The following is a 22,745-nucleotide window of genomic DNA, read 5'->3' on the forward strand; positions in this document are numbered from 1 at the left end:
TCCTGCCTATTCTGGTTTTTTAGTCAGCTTTGTCCTTTTTGTGAATTTCCGAGACTGACATTGATTAAATAATATTCTGTGGTCAGAAGGGAAGGGATAATGCTAAAAAAATACATGTTTATCAACATTTACTGATTAAAGTCAAACCTTCCTAAGGCTAATTACGTATAATGCACTGTGCATGTATTTTATGTTTTATTAAAAGCACGTTCTAGTTTTCAGACTACGAATGCCTGCTTGTCTCATTTCCATGTGTCTAAAACAACAACAAAATCAATAACCCAAGTCTTTATGAATAGACGATCTCTTACCAGCTTTGTGCTCTCACATTCAAGTCAAATCTCTTCTCCTGGAAAACAAGAATGTGTACTGTAATTTTTTTTAATTTTCATATTTGTATTTCCTTTTTCAATTTCTGCCTTGGGGTCAGAGCTTTAAACTTTAGATTTAGACCCCAGCAAGGTCTGACAATCACAAAGTTAAATGTCCAGGATCTCCGCATATTATTTCCAAAAGCATTCACTTATCTTTAGTGGAACACCCCTACCCACAGATCCCAAATGCTTCCAGGCTGCAGAAACTATTAACAGTCTTGGTATAGGAGGTCCCTGAGACTCAAGTGGCAGGTCCCGTTTCCCGTGTTATTCACAAGCTTTCTGCAGCATCCTGAAATACCATTTGTGTGTATGTTTCTCGTTCTTTATGCTCTAATGCACAGCAAATCTTTGACATCCTGGGCACAATCTCATGGTAAAGAGACTGCAAGTCTGCATTTGCTTCTGCCAAGACTTCATCCTGTCTTAAAATCATGATTGCAACTTTCATATTAACTGAAAAAAAGTGCTCTGCTCTGAGAGGATGTTTTAATGGCCCTGAAATCTGATGTTCTCCTATAACAAATAATATTTAGACAAGACTGTCCCTAATAATCTGGACATCTATGCATGTCTTAGCAGAAACATTTTTTTATAGTAAGGATCTTTTTCTTCTATTAATTTAATTCAAAATTATACAGCACATACATCTATTTCAAGCAGTATTCTCATTACATTCTTTAAAATCCATATACTATGTCTAATATTTTCAATATATTTTAGTATATTGTCCTTTGAAGCACATAGTGTACTAAGGGCAGGTTTATTGACTTTTTCCAAGCTTGTGTCCAAGGAACAACTTCCAGTTTGGACCCAAAGCAAAGGAGGGGTCTGTGAGTCGGGGTAAACAGGGAGAGATGTACTGAAGGAATCATCATATTTTCTGATATCCTTGGTGGTCTTTGTATCTACTACTAGCACATAATGGAGACTAAATGGGGCACAACCTGCTTCTGTGGAGAAAACAGCTGGAGAAACAAAGCTCCTGTTTGTTCAAGGTCTGAGAAAAAAATCAGAATATTTCTGACCCTCTTAGTGCCATCTGGGACAGTATTATGGGGAATGGTTTCTACTTGAGTGACCTTTTATTCCTAACAGCTGGAAGCGATGCTCACCTCTGCAATTGTCGTTTTCCTTCCCATGGGCAGAGAATTAAGCATCACAACTGGGGAGCCCGTCTCCGTACTGTACTTACAGGTCCACTGGGAAAACAACATGCTTTAGGACAAAAACAATAATAGGTTTACCCTCTCCCCCTCCTCCCACTTTCTAGGGAGGGACTCATGGTCAGTCCATCATTAAGGCCACTTCCAACATACAGGGTGGTAGCGCCTCTTCTTTGGCAACATGACGTCCAGTGTTGGCTCCGCGTACTTGATGTAGTGGAACTTGGTGGGACCTGACGGGCTGGCCATTCCGTCGGGGCCCAGCGTGATATTCTGCGTCCCCTCAAAGGAGCCCTTCACGGTGAGGGAAAGCTCTTTCTCTAAAAAACCAAAAGAAAGGTCATGAGAAATGTCATTATGATTTAACCCAAAAATTGTGTTGACTTGATCAAAAGTGGGCTGCAGGTAGCAGAGCTGTAGAATTTGGACCACAGCTTTGTCTAGTGGAAAGTGCTCAGAAGGGAGCACTGGCAGCAAAGGAAAAGGAGCAAAGCAGATTCTATTTTCATAGAAAGGAGACTCTGAATATTCTCGTTGTTATGTAAAACTGGGGTTTCAACTTTAATGCAGGTCTTGTCATTGAAGTCTACAACAACCTTATGTGTTTACCTAGTGTTAACTGCACTCAATACTGTAAATACTATTTATTCCATTAACACCTTATATGAAAGGGGCATCCGCGCATCAGTAAACATGCAATTATTGGTAAATAGATAACAAAGCAATAATCTTACTCGATTTTTGCTGCATCTTCTCTGCCACTTCAACTTCCAAGCAGCACAGTTCACGACACTGTAAAAGACAGGGAACAGGAGTCTGTGAGAAAGATTGTCACATCCCAACCTTGTTACAGGGAACTGTGAATCACACAGGTTTTGGACATGCCTATTTACCTGAAGTATCGAATTCCCTGGCATTTCTGGGCTTTTGCCCAGTAGCCACTGACTAAGAAAAAGGAAAAGCTTTGGAGGGAGTTGTAGAACATCCTCCAGTGACAATGACATACGATTGGGCACAGTAAGAGGAAAATAAAAAGGAAGAAAATCAGGAGCATTTTCAGGATAGTAGCATAGAAACAAAGGGTTAATCTGGGAAAAACATAAATGAAAAATACATTGCTGAGAGATCAAGAGTCAGTAGTAGAAAGGGTTTTCTGAAGAAGCATTGCTGTTAACATTTTGGGTTGCTTTTTTTTTTTTTATGGCACTCACTCTTCTTTCACATAATGTAATTACAGTAGGTCAACACTTAGAGCTGAGCTTACCCACCAGGCATGGCTCATCTCCCAGGGGAGGAAAGGGCTGGGTAGGTTATCAGCAAGTGGCTTCACAGTCTCTTTACTATTGTGCTTTGATCAACAGCTGTACATTTTTTGAAGGAGTGCTGGTACCAGAGGAAAGCTCTGTGCATGTGTGTGTGTGGTGTGTCAAAATACAGGACAAGTGGCAAATAATGGGATATGAACAATGAACTGGGCAATAAAATATACCATTCTCACAGTACCTAAATAGGAAAGAGGGAAGAAAGAGAAAGAACTGGCCTACTGGCTTCTCCAACCCTCACCCTCCCTTTATATTAAGGAAACAATATAGAAGATTTATTGGGAAAAAGACACATACCACCAGGACTCCATTGGTAGCAATGGCTTCATGAGGGCCAAAACTGGGAAACAAAATGAAAGACATGGATTCTTGTAGATCAAACAAATGCCCACTCATCCTTGCCCAGGGTGTTGCCCTTTCTCCCCATGTAGAAGAATGACAGCCAGAAGGACCCCAGCAGGCATATGATGAGCTCCTTTCCATGTTTGCTTGGACTGAGCACTGCTCTAAGGGGACTTGCCTCTGTACGTAAGCTGAGCAATGTGTATCATGGCTGGTTTTTTGCAATGCAATCTGATGATCATCTAAAATGGAATCTGCGGTTAGGCAGTCAAATTCTTCTCCTCAATATAACATGTAAGGTTTATGTGTTTCAATGGTAAAATGCTAATATGCCAGCATATCCCTGTTGGGAAGCCCAGTTCTATGTATTTGCTGCTATGCAATTACAATCAAAGGAGCACAGGGCAGTGGGTCCCAATTACATGGGGGAAAAAAAAAAGCTTTCCAGGTAATTCAGGTGAAGTCAGGAGATGGTGTGGAGTGACTTAAATTCTGGACTTGGCTCCCCATTAGTGTGAGGCCTGACCTTAGGCTGGTCACTCTGCAGTGCCGTAGTTACCTTGTGGCAACATAGTAACAAAAATACTGATTCATATGGCTGACCATGCTGGAGGAAAAGCCCCGCACTAGAGCTTCCAACACATCGTCATTGTGTCGGGCAGAAAGAAAACAGAATTACTAGGACCAAAACAGTGCTGCAAGGGAAAATTGAAGGAGTCAGAGCTACACTGGAAACCTAACCAGGACGGTTCAGCGTTAGGAGTCTGTCCAATGCATAACCTGAAACAGGCATGGAAAGATTGATAGACATGCATGCACACAAGCACATGCACACACACTCAGAAAGTCTTCTGAAATGTCCCCAGGTAGACAAATCCAACATTGTGCGTAGAAGACACAATGCTGGGAGGTCCATCTGGAAGGCAACTAAGCTACAGAACAAGCTGACTGGGGGGATCAGCCAGGCGACTGAGACCGCAGTAATGATGTAGGAGAAGTCTGGCACTTTTTCACAGAAATCCCACAAAGCATGGCTTCTAACATTATTTCTTTGTTTTAGCATTTAATGGTTTTCACACTTTTAAAATAATCTGTATCTCACTTACGCAGCCTCCAATTTGAATTCAACCTCTAGCTCCTCCTTGGCCTGAAAGCAAGAACAAGAAATTAAATTAAGTAGCTACAAAATGCTCTCTGCCTTGTTTAAACCTTGGTGTGCAATACTGAAGTAATTGGTTGCAATGCACAGCCTGTGAAATATTTCAGACTAGAAGGTCTGAAACAACATTTCAGACCAGATAGTTTAATGATTCCTTCCTCACCTCCTTCCTTCTTCAAGGTATCTTCAAAACAACACGTGCTTTTCTCTCTTACTGTGAAGCTACTGCAGAAAGACAATTTGCAACTTGCTTTGTTTTCTGAATTCTAACTTCTTCTCTTAACTATTCCTGGCACTGTCCTGCCATGACTTACTGTCCTTGTTATTAGCTTGGAAGTTAAAGATACTTTCCACCCATCACTTTAACATAATAAACAGAGACTGCTGCTGAGTGATTCAGAGTTACAGTTATGCAACCCCCCGTAAGGCAGTGATGAGCAAGTTGCCAGTGACCCAGTTTGGGTACCAGAAGCAATCTGCCCCTGGTTGCAATAAGTTGCATGCGAGATATTTCACCGATGTCATCCATAAGTCTCAAAGGGAATCAAGAGCCTTTTTCACGTTTTATAGATGGGAAACTGAGAAACAGACTAAATCAGTCATTCAGAGCTCCAAACCCACAGGAATTCTGATAGATGACACAGCCGGCTCAGCCCTAGCTGAGGTATCACTGCAGAGGACAGTGCTGGGGTACACACGGTGGCAAGTTCAGCTTTGCCTTTGGGCTGAAAGTAGGTACAATCAAAGGCACAGGGGGTAGTGGCTATGAATTACATGGAAAAAAAATTACAGATTATTCACCCTGCAATAGCTGTGCAGAGAGAGCTCACAGTCAGATCCTTCCCCTACCTATTGCACTGTTTCAGCCATATGCTCTTTAATAATTCATAAAAATATGGGGAGGAGGGGCTCAGGCTCTCACATGTATTTTTTTTCACCCCATTTTTTGTGTTTATATTTTGAATGGCAATTCATATACCCATTATTGGGATAAGTCATACACGGCAGACTCAGAAATCTCACCCCAAGATTTTGAAAGTATTGTGTAACTCTCCACTGTTTTCTTAGTTGCTTTATTTTTTTACTCTCACCTTTGGGCTGGGCTTAAAATATAGGATCACTGTTCTTTCAACTGGAAGTTTAGCAATATCAAAGAGCGCACAGAGGAGATGGTCATCTGGAGTAGCAAAATCCTCATCATACACTGTCAGCTCCAGCACGTTCTGGAAAAAGAGGGAGAAGGGGTTTTTATAGTTTCTGCAATCTGGGCATCATTAGCTCTAGGGAAGGAGGAGTGTTGGGGATGTGCTTGAGAAGAAAAGTGGAGAAATTAAGTGTCATTCCCCTTTGGAAAAACATACTGTAAATTGAATATTCATTCCTCCCTAGTTCAGTTTAATTGCTGTAACATGAGCAGTACACTGGCTATACCTACACAACAGCTTAGTTAACTCCCAAATTCTGTATCCATCTTGCACTGATCCATATGAATCTCTAGTTTCCCTAAAACTTCAACACCGAGCTCAGTCTCTGGGCTTCCTAAACAGCACCATCAAACAGGCACAGGAACTCAGTCATCACTACTACTAAAAAATTTGAACAGCCCCTTGTCATGTGCCACCTCTTAAATCATTCCCAGGCACAGTTCAGGAGGTAGATAGGACCCACCACACACAAAAACTTCAGGCTGCTTCAAGTAGACAAATGTGGCTCCTTACCTTGACCTGACTCTGGATCCTGAAGTAGAAGGTTTCATTCCACACCGGATTGTTAGAGTTTCTCACAGTTTTAGTGCGGGACTTCTCGCGTGTCGCAGTTGGCAGCCACAACGACACGTAGCAATCAGCCTGGCTTACTGGGTGGGGAAAGAGGCAAAACAACTGTTAATGTGGCGAAGTTAGTGGCACTGTATGACACTGGAAAGGTTACTGTGTGGTACCAACAGCAAGCATGAGTTATTTAAAGGCTGAAATGCCTGATGTAGTGTAACTCTTTTCAAGATATCCTTCTAAGAGGGGAAAAGCACAGACCATAAGATAACCTAGAACAGGAGGTGGTTTCTGTTCTTCCTTGCCTGAGTTAGACAACAAAGATGTTGCCTATAAAAGAAGAAGGTGAGAACTTCCTCTTCTAGCCAGCCACTTTGCTCAGTTTCTCAACCAACAAGCTTTCCTGTGCTCATGTGTGCAAGCACGCACACCCTGACCCTCAGGTGCTGTCTGATGAAGGTGCCTGGGAGCCTCCTCCACCTTTTGAGAACAACTGCAAAAGGTCTCCATCTCTGATTTCAGTGATATTCCTGGTGAAAGTTTGTGAAAGCAGCTGCAGAACTACCCCTGTTGTAGGAGATGCCAGAGGCTTCCTCCAGAAGGAGCTCATTGAATTAGACATTAGATCTTAAATAACTCCCACGTCCAGGAAAGGAGGGACCAAGTCTCACTCCAGAAATGCACTGGGAGAAGGTTAGTGAAGGATATTCTAACCCATTTCTCAAAGGCACCTAAAATAAAGTATATCTCAAATGGCTACGGCCAAAAATGTGATGTACTGTGTACCAGAGGAATGCAACATTTCTTCATGCAGATGACGCAAAATACTTCAGCACCTTGAAACTCTCTCTTGCATGGTTCTTAACAATAAAATGATCAGATGTCATGTAATGCAAAATGTAGCTATCTTTGAGAATGGATGTCCTTTGGTATGAGACTTTTGAGAGAGACAAGTGATGGCAGAAGTAAATGGAGAGGACCCTTCATCAGCAGGTAAGGACTCTGCAGGTACATCAGGGGAACAAGAGCTTGCACGCCGACTTGTGGGGAAAGGCAAAAACTCTCCTGGCTGCAGTAGGAGCTTTTTCTTCTTCTTCTCCTTTTCTTTCCTTCTCCACCAGGTTTTGCCAGGTGTCGCCCTACAGCCATTGGCTCTCTCTCAAACAGGGTGGAGGCTGCATTTTATGTTGTTGAAAGCGTATTTGTTCAAAAAAGCTTTCTGCTTTTCTGCTTTTCTATCAGAATGAAGAACTGAAATTCAGAACTGCTTGAGAAATTGCATTGTGATACGTCAACTGACACCTTAATTATTGGTTTTCTACTTTTTAATGTTATAATGCAGAAATGGGAAAACATTTTAAATTCTGTCAATTTTTTCTTAAGAAAAATTGTGGAGAAATCAACACATTCCTGCAGAGTCAAAACCCCAATATTCCTCTGATGGAAAAATTTGTTTGGAAAACTTTCAGCAGGCCCTAACCCTCTCCCTCTCCTGCTCTTTTCCACCTTCCATACCTTATTTTAGATTAAAAACCCAAATAATATAGGTTCTGACAGCAGTTTATCTGTCCTTGTCTGGAGTCATATCTTCTGCTTTTTTCCACGGTTGAGACAGAAGAAAAAGCATTAGACTTTTTCATGTTAAAAAAGAAATTCTTAATCATTTCACTACCAGGTGATAGCCTTTCTACACCTTGCTCCAGAATAGAAGAAACAAATTAATTCTAGAGCAGTACTGCACCCGATCCACCATCCATCATTCAGGCAATGCCAGAGTAAGGATCTCCCAAACCAGAGTTTAATAACCTGTTTAATAACCCTTGCTCAACTTATGCTCCATGAATAACAGATATATTTTAACAGATATATGTTAACATCCATACATACCTGTGACAATGAGTTCCACAGTTTACTTATATATTCCTTTTATCTGTTTTAAACTTCCTGTTTGATAATTTTATTGGGTGCCCCTTTATTGTCTTATTGTGAAAAATAGTGAAAAATTACTCCTTATTCACCTTCTCCCTCCTACTCTTTTTTTGTAGAGACAGCAGCTATGTCCTCCTCAATAATTCCTCTTCCAGTCTTGAGGCCTGTAGCATATTTAGTCCCTCTGGATGTAAAAGCTGTTTCAGATCGGTCATCATAGTCGATGCCTTTCTACAGCTTCTTTTGTTACTCCATTTCCTCAAGCGTCAGAGGCTTTTGCAGTGGATCTACTGAAAATATCCTGCCCAGAGAACTGTATGAGCATTGATTTGATTCTGTATGACTGTTATTTCCTTTTTTTTTTCTTTTTTTCTTTTTTTTTTTTTTTTATATGGGAAGTTCTGTGCAGATAGTAATGTTTTGGAGAATTTTGAAACTGCAAAAATAGGTATCTGAATACATTTGGCGATCCTAGAGGTAAGGATACCAATTTTAAAACATTTTAAAAGTAGTTCTGTATGACTACTGCATGACTGAGGTTTATCATTGGAGATCAATGACTGTTGGCTGTTTGGCTGGCAAAGAACTCTGTTCTGCTGATGTGACTTGTCATCCTTAACTGTACATTGAGATACACAGCATATCAAATAATCCTTAATTATATGAGCAGATGCAGGTAAACTAGTCAGCTGTGTATTTAATGCAAAATGTTGCTTCAGTTCTGCTTGCACAATCTCTTTCTATAACCTAGTTATTTGTGACTTTGTCTTGCCACCTGACACACAGAAGATCTGAGATGAGTCCTTGATGAAACCTTTCTGTGTTATTGCATCATCACGTGTGCCACAGCCAGGGACCAGGAGGGAGGTGCAGGTGCAGAGAGTGCGACCCAGTGATATGATCAGAGATACGGCTGGTATATCCCTCGCTCGGAGCTGTGACACAAGGACGTCCTCTGATACGCTTTCCAGAAAAATGTGACAACCACAGGATAAGATGGGAATGGTACTGCATGAGAAATCATCTCTCAGAACACCTTCCCTGGCTCTTCCTCTGCAAGAGGATATGGTGCCAACAGCTGCCACTCAGAGTCAAACAGAGGAATCAAGAGAGATGGCAGGGTCACACCATTTCCCTTCCACGCTCACCCTAGAGCTAGTTTCAGCGTCCTTTCACAGGTGGTCACGTAGTTGTATTGATTCAAACAAAATGAGCTGCTAACTTGTCTGTTTTGTATGAAATGCCTCTCCTCACTGCACATCTGGGTAGTCCATATCCTTGAACTGAACAGTGGTATTTTCCTTTCCTGCTCACTCACTTCCCACCACTTTCCTGCTGCGTGACTCACAGGCTTGCACAACTTCAAGGCTGCTGCACAAGCCTTGGAAGGGACAAGGCATCCAGCTCTCAGTCAGCACGTTTCTTTGACAGTCATTTCAGGGTATTAATAATGGCATTAGGCTGGTGGTAATGATTTTAGAAAGTTTTTTCTTGTTCATTTCATCTGTGTCAGAACCAAGATTGGGGGATGAAAAAGTTTGCTCCTCCCAGCCACAGTTCCCAAGGTGCTACGACCCAATGGCAAAATTACCCCTTCATTTTGAAAATGGGATGCCGTCATCTTCATCTACCTGTGTCAGAAACTCTCTTTGGGAGAAAGTACTTATCCTCAAAACCACATTGAAGTCTTAAAACCAACCAGAAAGCATGGGAATAACATTCAGTGAAACAGCAGCAAGGACTGACTTGGTTTATAACAATTAGTTTACATAAACCCTGGATTATTTCAGAGTCACTTGGACAAGGTTGCTTCACAGTTACAAAAGAGAGCTTGTTGCCTGTACCCTGAGATACCACTAAGAATGGAGATACTTACAGGCGTCAACTCGCTGGAGATTCCTCATCCGGATGATCCTTACAGTCAGCAGGTAGCAGGGAGAGGATTCTATCTGGAGAAGAACAGTACAAATCAGAGTACAAATAAGGCTTCAGTGGGAAAAAGTATCAAATGCACAGACTGAGTGCTACAAGACAACGATACAGTCGGTAAAAATTGTGTCAATCATCTCGCTATTCTGCAGATGAAAATCTGTTACATAAGCCTCTGCTCTTAAAGCAGTCTTGTTTCAATATTTTATGCATTTCACTGTCTTTTTGCTGTGTTACTCTGAGAGCCTGGATTGCTCACCATAACAGAAAAGAAAGGGGTAAATCCCTATCAACTGATACTGTCTGTGAGATGCTGACAAAGCGCTTTGCTCTGAAATTGCAGAGTTTAGCTCTGTAACACAGCTACAATAAATCTCTTGAACAGAGTAAATGTACTGGGGAACACCATGGTGGAGTTGTCAAAATACCGGCAGTCTTGCTCAAAGTTACAGTCAATCTCCTTAGTAACCACCCGTGAGGACCCATCACATTGAAAAGAGCGCTCTTGTGACTGACTCTCACAGGATAAACCCGAAGTACCGTTCTCAGAGAGGTGGGTTTGCCTTCTGGTTCAAAACCACAGATTTCTCTCTTCCCTTTACAATTGTCTGTGAATAACAATAATCTGAGCTTTTGTACATCACAACTATGAGATAAACCAATGGCTGAGACTTTGGGGGTTGGACTAGATGACCTCTAGGGGTCCCTTCCAACCCAAAACATCCTATGATTCTATGATTGTTTCCAGAGGGTTTAGGGGGGTAAGGAATTAGGTATAAGTTGCCTTTGGGGAAAACTAAAGAACAACACCCCCCTCCAAAAAAACCCTTAACGTGGAAAGTGCTTAACTTCCTTTGGTCCCTTTGAATGCCTCAGCCATAACCTTCTATAAAACAAGTCTCTCCAGATTTTGTGACTACAGGGACCTCTTCCTATTTATTATTGGAAGATAATGTGATTTCCTTCTTCTAAGGAAGGCGATTTCCTGCTGGCTCATTCCATAAAGCTGTCTCTGGCTCAGACCTATCTGCAAAAGGCGACTCTGACAAAGCCAATAAATAAATCAGCATTTCCTGTGGCTGTGACACACAGTCATTTCCTCAAGCTCCTAGAAACATTTCCACCTGCATAAGTGATTACAGCAGAGCCCGCCAAATCATTCCTTTCAACAACTGCTATTTTTATCAACTGATTTCCTCTCATTCAGGAGCATCCTTCTATTTCTATAGCACTTCAGAGACATCCTAGAAGGACTATAAACAAGCAGACAAAGTAGATGTTAAGGCAGATAAAGAGAGGCTGGAAGAACCTCATTTAAAACAATACGTGTAATGTTGCCAATTTTTTTTTTTTAAGAGAACAGGGCAAAAAGGACCTTATTTTCAGATGGGAAGACAATTAGGCCTCCTTTGTCTCAACAAATTACTTTTTCAATGTGTGTTTAAAATCCTCTCTTCTCTCTCCTAACACATAATGTTATGTTAACATGTTTTTGCTGAGACGTTAAGAAGGGTTCCTGCTTTCACCCCCCCTGTATGTGCATCAAGAATTCTTCATTGTCTTCCTTTTTTAGTACTTCTTACCGAATTTCACCTTCAGCAATTCATCCACTTTCTATTTCCAGTGTTCTCAAAGGAGAAAAAGCCTAAGAGAAGCTGCAAAATTTGCAAACAACAACTGACGGAAGGGTATGTCCTCAGAGCTACCCTGTGCAAGGACACTGGTTCACATTTCAGAAACAGTATAGCCATATTAATACAGTTCTCCACCCAGTTAATTAACCCTTCTTCTCATCTGGGTAATTACCAAAGGTGGATCAACACACTCACATATTAGGAATGAGCTTTGGCACCTCACTATATGCCTTAGAAGGCAGAAACTCATTGCTGGGTAGTATCTGCATAACCCATTCTTGCAGCCATTTATCTCCACAGATTGCACAAGGCACTGCTAGCTCCTGGATCAGCTCCAGCTACGCTTCCTCACGCAAATGGCATTGCTTGAGTGAGGACCAATGGATTCAACATTTGCAAAGTAGTTTGAGATTCTTAGATAGGCAACATTAAGGAAGTGTGGTGGGTTGGGGTTTTTTTAATGATTATTACACAGTTTCTGCCATCTGATCACCTGTCTCCTGGTTCCTATGTAATGTCTTTCTAAAATGTAAGCCAGATTTCCCTACCTGGCACAGGGAAATCAATTCTCATTGATGCAGGTTTAACAAAAAGACTTACCAAAGTTTCACAAAAAAAATAATCAGTGGCTTCACAGAAGCTGCGGAAATCAGGACCTGTACTTGCATGGGGGGAGAGGCAGTTGCCACCCACCGGTGACCCAAGGAAGAGGCAACAGCCATGTGTTAGCCATCCTGGCAGCCCCGGCACCCGCTGGTGCAGGTATAGAAGACAACAGGGAGAGCAGAAATCACCCGGTGATCAGGCCTTGCTAGTTCCACTGCTCCCAGGAGGATTTACTATTTTAATTAATTCCAGTAACATATTAAACAAAAGAAATGCATTTAAATAGCAACTGTGACAGCCATAACATGAGGTACAAGGGTCTAGTTATACAAACAAAGAAAATAGCAGCTATGCATGCATAAAGCAAAGGATAGAAGTTCTGTTATTCTGTTTACTCAAAACCTATTATGATCTCTTTAATAACAAAGAAAAAAAAGGCTGCTGCTACATCATGATGTTCCACATAGAGAGAGGTTTCCACCACAGCCTTGACTGGTGGAAGACCCCAAGCAGTCTCCTGCCCTGGGGCTAACAAGGACATACCACAGCAACCATTTAGAGCCGTCACGTTGCTGCTTTGCTTTTAATAAAATCAAGACTGACGTAGTCACTGTGTGACTCTTTGACTGACTGTCAATCTGTCACCTTCTTAAATTGTACTTGTGTGCTTCATGTACACGCACGTATAACACAGCTGCACGCAATACAGCACACTGTGATGCCAGTGCACGAGCAGGGTGTACACTGTTCATTTCTCTGTACTCGCAGGGAAACAAAGTCTTACTGGGATTTTCCAGGCAACAGCTCCATCAAACATAGAGCAGACCTCATAGTCTCTTCTTCCAATTTTCCACCACTTCCCATAAAAAAGAATAACATGGTATGATACTTGGCACCAAGTTGCTATGTTTGTGGAAGTAAAGGATTCCTCTGTCATGGGAATGATTCCAAATTTCTCTCAGGTAAGTAAGAATTGGAAAACAGAAATTTCTCTGTTGTGAGTGTTCTGGGGATGCAGGCTGTCTGCATTCCTGGCAGATTTGTGCCTCCATAGGTCTATCCCAACCCTCTTTTTGAAGTCACACTTATATTCAGATGTAGGTATGTGTGGCATGAATCCATCTCGAGAAGCAGTGCTGTAAATTACTCCACTAGTTTAGCTGTATAATGCATCCCGTCACATCACAAGTGGCTGTGGAGCTCTAAAATGACAGTATTTCTTAATGAGACAAGAGCCCATGAGACTAGAGGATGGCTGTTCTTTACCTTTTTTTACTTGCTTTTCTCTCAGTACCTTTCTTCAGCCTCTAGGCTTCTTCATCTAACAGGCTTTTCCAGCATGGGCTATTGCTAGCAGCATCTTCCCAGCTTACAATATCAATGGTACGGACAATCACCACGCCACAGTGCCTACTGTAGATTGCCCCAGTCTCGCAATTCCACAACAGTACAGTCAAACGTATGCTGGGTCAATGCCTATTTTGGTTTTCAGTGTTAGCTCCTTGTTTTACTATAGATGTTTAATCAGTTAGCAAAATATTGTAGCTGCCTTCCCAAAATAGAGAGCAGTCATCCGACAATACTGATCCAGAGAGAATTTACTCTTGAACCTCCAGGGGCAGCCAATGCATTCTCAGTCTTGACTGTCGCTCTTTTTAGATTGGTATTTATTCCCAAGCAATTACAAACTAACAGAAAAATAATGCAGGGATCCTGAAATTCATCTTCAGTGTGTGTGATGAAAACTGTATCACCATCAAAAAGCAGCTGTCCTCCAAGCAGGTGCTCAGCTGCTGCTTTTCTGCACAAAATGTGGAATGCCTTCCATCTGGTCTTGTAAAGAGGTAGCTTTTGTCATGTTGTGTGAAAAATTGCGATGGGGAAGCAGAGAAAATTATGTGCCACAGCATGGTGCTACCATTACCTATTTCAGTGCAACTGCACTGCAAGCTATTCCACAAGCCATCCTGCAAAGATCAGATGAGGCTTAAAAATGCCTTGAGGACAATCAATTTACATTTTCAATGGTTGAAAAAGGCCATTTCTACAGACCAGCCTGAAAAAAAAAGTGTTATCTGTGAAAACCATGAAAAGAGTTTCCCCTCCACCCACACATTTTTCCTGTGGTCACCTGATAATAATGCCTCTATCTGTTCCTATGCCATCTACTGCCACAGCAGCCTTTCCTGGCAAAGATAGCTTCCCTGCCTTGGCTGAGGTCCTCCTGCATTCCTGGCCTGTAGAAGCATTCTGCCGAGATGAAATCACTCACAGGATGTCACCGGGGTACTCCTTTCTTCATCTCCAGGTGCTAATTTAACTAGATGGTAGCCAGGGACCAAATCAAAAGAACTGAAATACTTTGCTGCTGATGATATATCTAGAGCTGGTGGTGTTTGAAGAAGTGCCTATCCTGAGCTGTCTGAGAATCAGGTCTCCTTAGAGAAACGTGCATCCTGCGGAAAAGCAGCTGCTCTAATTGCTTCCTTCCTTCACCTCCTCCAGGCACTGGGGCTGTGGCATCTCCATCAATGGCTGCGGGGCTGCACCGGGGCTGGGAGGCTGCTGAGGACCACTGCTGCCACTGGCTGGTTTTCACAAGCCGTGTGTTTCTTGTTTTTTATTAGTAACACAATATCCTCTAATCACACCACCTTTCCATTAGAATTAGCAGAAGTCTTGGTTGGATATCGGTGAATTAAAAACTCCCACAGCTGGATGGAAACACCCCTCTCATGCGTATGGCCACAGTAACCCTGGTTTCAGCAGAGAAAATTTATCCGTGCTGACAGGAGCATGACGGGTATATGGAAGGCCACGAGAATTGTGTCCTTCAGTTCATGGCCTCCTCATATGCGTATATATCATTGGACCCTGAACACTTTCGAGGAATAGGACTGTGCACATGATATTGTAGTTGAAACATTATTTCCAAAAAGCAGAACTTCAGATATCGCTCAACACAATGTGGATACTCTCAGTGCACAGTGATCCCAACTTCTGCAGATGTTTATTATTTGACTGATCACTCAGCCTAGTTGCATCATCCTTTGAGTATTGTTAACATTGTCCTCCATCTTTTAGTGTTTCCGGATGTTTAACAACCAGATTTTTTTCTGATTTTGAAATATAGGTCCATTTGAACACACAGAGCATTCAACTGTGTGTTCAGCCAGGGGAAGAGAGTAGTCCACCCATAACATGACAGAGCCCTCTTATACTGCTTTGCCCTTCCCAACCAGAACAAATACAAAAGAAAGAAAGAAACTAGACTAAGCATTAACCATCTGAGGGTTGAGACTCATCACACCTAATTCCAGATAGCTGTAAAATAAGTGTTTACATCTGGCAGCTGTTAGGCATTATTGGACTCTCATCCTAAGGTCAACATTACCACAGGACATGCATCAGACCCTGAAAAATGTCTGTTTCTGACTACTGGTTCTCAGGCGAATCCAGAGGTCTATCTCAGACAGAGATGTTTTACACTTTTGGTGTCAAATGTGGATAAGACAAATCATATTTCAAAGTTATGAGATGATGGGAAGTGGCCTCCTTTGACTTTGCAAGGTTTATTTTTTAAGTGGGAGGAATGCTGGAGCATGCCATTCCAGCAGTCTGTATTTCAGACATTCCCATACCACCACTTGTGGTGGCATGGGAGGCACCTGGGGCTCAGAACAGCTTCTGCAGCTGAACAGAGCCGCTGGTGGTGCCACACTCCTGCAAGCACCATGGGGCTGGGGGGTGGCTCAGGAGTTGTTGCCTCCTGCCTTTCCAGTTGCTGCTGAGCCCAGGGCTGGAACTGCTCCTGATAGCAGGCTCTTGACCCTTGTGGGAGACAGGGACCCCATGCCTAGCACCAGCGGGGACCCAGCCCTCCTGCCTGCCTCAGCTCTTGGTTCACATGATGGAGTCCCACCTGTATCAGAGGCAGCAGCTGCAACCCCCTCCTAACCTCGCTATGCAGGGTGGCATCTCCCCCTTCTTCCCATGATCTCAGGAGCTGCTTCCAGCTTCTGAAACCCAGCAGAAGCCAATGCTCCTGCTTTGCACAAGGGTGAGAGTTTAACCTGCCCCTCTTCTGTTAAAGGGCTGCTGTTCTCCCAGCTGCACAAACCCTGCAAGAACAAGGAGCCCTTGCCTGGCAAGGAAATGAGGTATCACTTGACTTGAGGTATGAGGCATCTTGCCCTTGTTAAAATATTGCTCATGCTGAATTCAGAACTATGCATCCAATTTTTCCCTTCCCCTTCCTTCACAGTAATTATTGTATGAGACCTGCTGCAATCCTTAATATTTTAATATGTCTGAAATACCAGAGCTGGCTCTGCCTGCTGCTTTAGCATGGGGCAAAGTACCAGCCAAGGCCTGAATAATATAGATTTCTTAATGCAGATAAAAATCAGCATGTTGGTTTAAATACACATGCAGTTGCTGGGATATGCTGTGGTACATTTCTAACAGATGATCCCTCTTAGCAGGCAGAGACCCTCATATTTAAGTCTTCTGGTAGTTTCAGTGATGAAAAATTTAAATTTGAGAAAAAACTGAGCAGAAGATAAGGGCATGTATGCGTCCTTCACATAAACACACGGTATGCTGCAGCCATCAGGTCATGATCATGCAAGTGCTTAGGATAAAGTGCTATGTTCTGATCATAGAAGAAAAACCAGTGACTTTGTAACCAGATGCAAGAACAACAACTCAGTCCATCACGAAAGGATTGTCATGAATTTTTAGACTTTTGAAATGTGAAAAATAATCCTTCATTCGGAAACAGGGGCAACATTGTGGTCTAGAAGGAGTTTATGGTCCCATACACATAAGATGATCCTTTTGGTCCGCTACTGTCACACCTGCTCCCTCAAAATTTCACGACCCTCACACGTCTTTGATCTAAGCCTATATCCTGAGCAGATAATGGAAAAACAAACACATCACTGTGTGAGATTAAGAAATAGAGACAAGAAGTACCTGTCATATGTATAATTATCATAGATAATTATAACTCAGCAGCTCAAATATTTTGCTTTCTCTCATCATGATTTTAGGTTTCTTACTCCTTGTAAGGAGCAGACGTTATACCAAAGACTGATCAATTCATTGTTTTTCAGCCTGTTTTTACTATCTACAAAACTCTTCATCCTATACAAGGTCCAGAATTTCAGTATCTCCATAGGATGGAGATACCAGACATTGTAAGCTAAATATTTGCAAGATGAAATGCCACAAAGACCCCAAACTGATAGAATATATCCTGAGAAAATACAGTATAATCTTTTAATGTACCTGATTTAAAAAAAAAAAATTACAAAAGCTAAACTTTGAAAAGCGCATGTGAAAAAGTAAAAATACTCCAAATGTGAATAAGAATTTGTTTTAATTTCTCAGTGCCTAAATTGTACCAGGACTACCTGGTAACTAGCTTACCAGAAAGCTCACCTCTCTGCCTGTTTACAATATTACTTCAGCTTCCAGATAAGGCTCCTTTTCAGCTTCATTTTGTCTCAGTATAACTTGTCTGCGGGGATTATAATGCAAATTTCCATAGAATTGTCTGGCTCAGAAGCAGACACTTCTTGGGACAATATTTTTATGCAAGTCACATCTAAATTTCTCTAATCCTGACAGGTAGGAAACAATGCCTGTACTTACTACACAGATAGCAAAGTAACAGAATGAGACCCCCTATCAAACCCGGTAATTTCTAACAAAAATAAACGTATGACTGATCTTCAAACACAAGAAATAGCTCTAGCACATTCAAGCATCACTCCTTTCACAGAATCCTGTTACAGTTTTTTTCTGATGGAGCACAGAAATGGCAAAAAGTCAGGGTTCAATAACCTAGGAGTCCCCCAGAAATTCTAGGATAGAGATTGCACTGCCGAAGCCACTCCAGCAGAACATGCATCACTGTTGGTTTTAGCCCTTTCAGTTACAAAATGCATTGTGGAACAGAAAGCTCAGCACTCGATTTCTTTTACAAGTAAGTGAGGGATTAAAATAGTAGCTATTTCCCATGCTGTCAATAAAACATAACAGAGAAATACAACAAGCAATTCTCAAAATCATAAACATAAGTGGAATAAAACAATCCGAACAATAAATTCAGGGGCGTTTCCCTTGTAACACTCAAACTGCTGCCATCATTATTTATCTACCTCAGCCTTCCCCTCTTTTGAGCAAAAAAAACCCCAAACCCTCAGCCCTCTTTGGTTCGAAATTCTCTTGTTCATAATACCTTGAAATCACCTTTGTCTGGTACAGCACTTTCTTCATTTTCATCTTGCGGTTCACCATCTCTAAAAGAATTGATGTCTGAGTCTGCATCCTGAAGAAAGAAAGAGATGATAAATGATAACATTAAAACAACAACAGCAGCATTATCAGGGTAGATAATTAATTCTTCTTTGCAATAACTTATGCTGAAACCCCAATTAGAACAGCTGTTGGTTACACCCAGCTGTGTTACAGCACTCAGCATAATGAACAAACCACTGTGTGGTTCGGCACACACTGGCACAAAATCCATGTCAGGGGTACCCTTTCAACAGGTCAGTGACGGAAGAGCCATTTCAGCTGTGAGATATCTAAAAGGTGCCTCTGCATTTATTCTGTGAATAAACATTTGCTTTTTGCTTCAAATGTGATCTTTTGGCAATCTGTTTCTGCTCTGAGGAGTACTAAATCTTGATCTAAAAAATCTCAGAATCTCTTCTCTGGGTTTGAACCCAGAGTGCAAAACACGTTGCAATTGCAAAATTTTAAATCTAACATGTAATTTTTTCAGGAAAGAGAAGCTCCAAAATACTTTTACAATGTAGGGTGCCCCCTTTTGAAATGCTTTATAGGAAAACACCATTAAAGGACAGTTCCTATAAAAAAATGTCTGAAGTTTTCCCTTTCTGTTTCCAGAGTACTTCCTGAAGCGATGTGCCTTCCTCCAGTCAAAGAGCACACAGAAAACTGTATAATGTATTACAGTTAAAATTAAATGTAAATCTTGAAAAGACCCAGAGAATGCAAAACAAGATGGAGCAATCAGAAAAAAATGGGAATGTGGAAATAAAATTTAATTCCCTATCCCTATTCTCTATCCCATCCTTATCCCTTTTCCAGTAACAAAAAATGGGGTCATCACATTAATATGCATGTCAAAATTTTGCTATTGATACAGAAATAATAGAAGGACCATTTAATTATGGAAGAAAAAAAGATTTTTTAAGTCTGACTCTGGATTCAGGCTGATAATTCACTCCCCTAAAAACTGTTTCCTTCCCTGTTCATTTTTTCCACTTTCTCTTCTTTTTCTGTCCCCTTGCTATGCTGACATCTCCTATTTTGCCTACGAAGCTGAGATCTTTGGCTCCAGTAGAGTCAGGAGGACTTTTGCCACTGATAGCCATGAAAAGAACATTTCACCTTAAATTCCCTCAGGCAGAGACATTGCCGCCTAGTCCCATCAGACAGTAAGTTTGTACAGTAGCTTGTATACAAACATGCTCACAACGCAGGATTTTGTTTTCTGTCAAATGCAGTGGACTTTAAGCAAACTTTTAAAGCCATTTTCTTACCTGTGGTGCTTTTGCATTTGATGGCATCGTGGCCTTCCCTGGATTCGTGTAATAGAGTGCTTCTGGCACCTCCACGGGCAGCACTTCCTGAGACATGTTGGCAGGATTTACTCCTGTAGGAGTCAATGACAAGTTATTTTATAAAATGACCTGAGGCCCCACCCATCTCACCTCTATAAGTAAAGGATTCCCCTCCCATCGCCAAAGACAGTGGAGCACCGAGGATGACTGCTCCAGGGAAGGAACTTACAGGACAAGCATGACAACCAAAAAGGATGTGGTACCTTTGTCTGGTTGGGAACCAATCCCAGCCTCTGCTTGCCCCTTGGGTCCTACTCTGCTGCCACCCTTCTTCCGTGGTGAGCAGAGTCCTGGGCCGGCCTACCAAGAAGAGGAGAAGCATGGAGGGCACCACCCCTGGAGCATGCTCCTTCAAACCCAGCTCTTCCCCACCTGCGGCACAGGGACTGCCCAGAGCGACGGCAGCTCCTGTTGGGGGGAAACTGAGCCCCCCAAAAAAAAAAACTGTGTGTAAAAAACTACCAGTGACCTGCCTGTTTGCAGGCACACACCTGTCCACTTTGGTCAAAGCCTCCGTATAGGTGGGGGGACCCAAACTTGCTGCCTGCAGAGAGGCGCCACCCTGCACCACGCAGTAACCCCCCTGGAAAGGGCCACCCCCCCAACCCGACAGGTTACTGCATGGACCAGCAGCTCCCAGCTCCTCCTGGGTGGCTCCCATTTCTTCTTCGCAGGGGAGCAAGGCCAAAGCGTGGGCACAGGGCTGGGTCTTCAGTTTGCAGAGGTAAGCACTAGGTAGGGAAGGTGAGTGAGGGGCAAGGAGTAGCAATACCAGTCTGTGTGTGATAGGATGGCAGGGGAGAAGGGGGCGGGCATTTGCAAGGGTTAGCAGAGATCTTGAGATCAATGCCTATGGCTACAAGCATTACCCAGCACTACTACTGCACCTGGCAGTATCATAAATTTGACCAAAAAAGCAAGGAAATATATAATAGCTGTGCAAACCAGATAAGAGTTATGCTTTTGTACATTTTCCAGAGGAAGGCAATTGAACTTGACACGGCAACTGCAGGAAATTCATGTCAAGGTAAAATATAGTATCCAGTAGTTTAGTTTTATTAGTTTTATTTTACAGAGATTTTGTTCAACCAAAGAGCATGAAGAAAAGAGCACATTAACATCTCCAGGCATGCCCCGTGGAAATGACCATCTTCAAACACAGAATAACAAATGAATAATGAACTAGCAGCTCCAGTAACAGTAGGCTGTGTCATAGCATCTGCATTTCCAGCATGAAAAGTAGCTCTGCCCACACTTGAAGTACAAGAGCATCTTTTGGCCTTAGGTCATGGACACTCTGAGCTGCATTCTGGAGAACTCCTCTTGCAGCTTAACTCAGAGAACAATCATTCACCTTTTTTTTTACCCTCACCAGAAAAGAAGACCCACCTGACCTTGGAAGACCTGCCATGGGACACTAAAAATACTGGTACAGTTGTTATTAGAGCAGGCCAGCTTTCCCAAGGCTGATTAGTTCAGAGGACCGTTAGTGTAGGTGATGATATTCACCTAGAAACCCCTCTAAAGGTGACAAATCTAAGTTGAGATTACCTGTCCTCATGGAAAAGAACGGGCAGATTCTGCATACAGACTTCCACATCTGTGGAGTTAATTCCCCATTATATGCACTGTCAGCCATCTGGAATGAGCTGTATGGCCTTCAGCTAAATCAAGGTGTTCTGCTCCCACCTGAGTCACTCCATAGGGAATGCCATAAAAGAAAACTCTGAGGTTCTCATTAATAGCAGAACGAGTATTATCTAATTTAAAATCTGAATGTACAAAGCTGGATGGTCTCAATTTGTAGAATGCAAAGTGGAGGCTCCAACTGAAATGATTTTATTTATTTCTTTACATTTCATATTTCACTAATTTAAGGACAGATGAATCAAAATAACCTTTCTGCTTCAAAGCCATACTTGCCCTGGCAGCAAATAGCACACTACTCTTGTTCTTTAGTGTTTGCTAGACCTCATACTGCCTCCAATACCTAGGTTTCTTACTCACACTACAACCCCATTTGTAGAAGCATCAATCACTCAGCAAAGGTACCTGTATTATGTCTGACTGCAGAGACAGGCTGTGGAGAAATGTTGCTCCATGACAAACTTAATATTTTTCAACCTGTTCAAATATAGCTGTGTGATTTCTTTTCTCACAGTCTCGGACCAGACCGAAACTGCTAATAGCCAGTGTTCCCCCAAATGCCTTGCAACAGTATATGCTTGCCTAGCCTTCGAACAGGCCAGGCAAAATGAGCCTGGGGTTATTCTGGCAAGCTGGAAACAAAACCAGGGCTGGCTGTGACTGCCTCACTGCTCTCAGACATATAAATGCTTCTATAAAAAACCTGCACTGGAGAGCAGAGTCAGGTGGGCATTCTGGCTTGGCTCTGCGTCCTCTTCCCTCAGGAGGAGCGGTGTCTTAGACCATCACTTGTGCAGTTAGTGAAGGAAGGAGATGCCGGGGCACTACTGCTGTCTGTCATCTTAGCCCTGTCACAGGAAAGGGGTCTTCTGGAAAATTAATTTTAAAGCAAGTCTTTAACCAAATAGTTTGAAAGTACTAGAATATATTCCTGTTGGGACATGATGATCATACTGAGAAAAGTACAGCACTTTATATCCATTACACGTATGCATCATCATTTCTATTCACCTAGTGTACAAATAGCACACAGCTCTGATACGGAAAGTTATTACTTTCCCAGTAGAGAGACTGGCATCATTAATGACTATTTACACCACTGCACTCACAGTTAAATGCTTGTCTATGTTTCCTTCATGTTGCAGTTACTGATGCACTGGGTAAAGCCCACCACTTACCACACTGGCCTTAGAGCAGCCTAACTGGC

The 22,745-nt window shown here is 42.3% G+C and overlaps 1 protein-coding gene across 1 annotated transcript in view; it reads right to left on the minus strand.

Annotated features, from left to right (window-relative positions):
- The window catches only part of LOC104127576 (cytosolic phospholipase A2 epsilon), a 34,526-nt gene extending 14,608 nt beyond the window's left edge, over positions 1-19,918 (minus strand). Inside the window, exons 1-11 of the mRNA XM_035895739.1 lie at positions 19,811-19,918; positions 18,478-18,567; positions 9,938-10,010; positions 6,082-6,218; positions 5,455-5,586; positions 4,311-4,351; positions 3,160-3,202; positions 2,275-2,332; positions 1,694-1,860; positions 1,490-1,576; positions 312-349 (exon numbers count right to left, since the gene is read on the minus strand). Of these exons, the coding sequence (XP_035751632.1) occupies positions 312-349; positions 1,490-1,576; positions 1,694-1,860; positions 2,275-2,332; positions 3,160-3,202; positions 4,311-4,351; positions 5,455-5,586; positions 6,082-6,218; positions 9,938-10,010; positions 18,478-18,567; positions 19,811-19,906 (962 nt within the window). The 5' untranslated portion in view covers positions 19,907-19,918. The remainder of the gene's footprint in view (positions 1-311; positions 350-1,489; positions 1,577-1,693; positions 1,861-2,274; positions 2,333-3,159; positions 3,203-4,310; positions 4,352-5,454; positions 5,587-6,081; positions 6,219-9,937; positions 10,011-18,477; positions 18,568-19,810) is intronic.
- Positions 19,919-22,745: the final 2,827 nt, after the last annotated feature.

The sequence above is a fragment of the Egretta garzetta genome, unplaced genomic scaffold (genome assembly GCF_000687185.1).
Source record: "Egretta garzetta isolate BGI_Z169 unplaced genomic scaffold, ASM68718v1 scaffold526, whole genome shotgun sequence".
NCBI classification, from domain to species: Eukaryota; Metazoa; Chordata; class Aves; order Pelecaniformes; family Ardeidae; genus Egretta; species Egretta garzetta.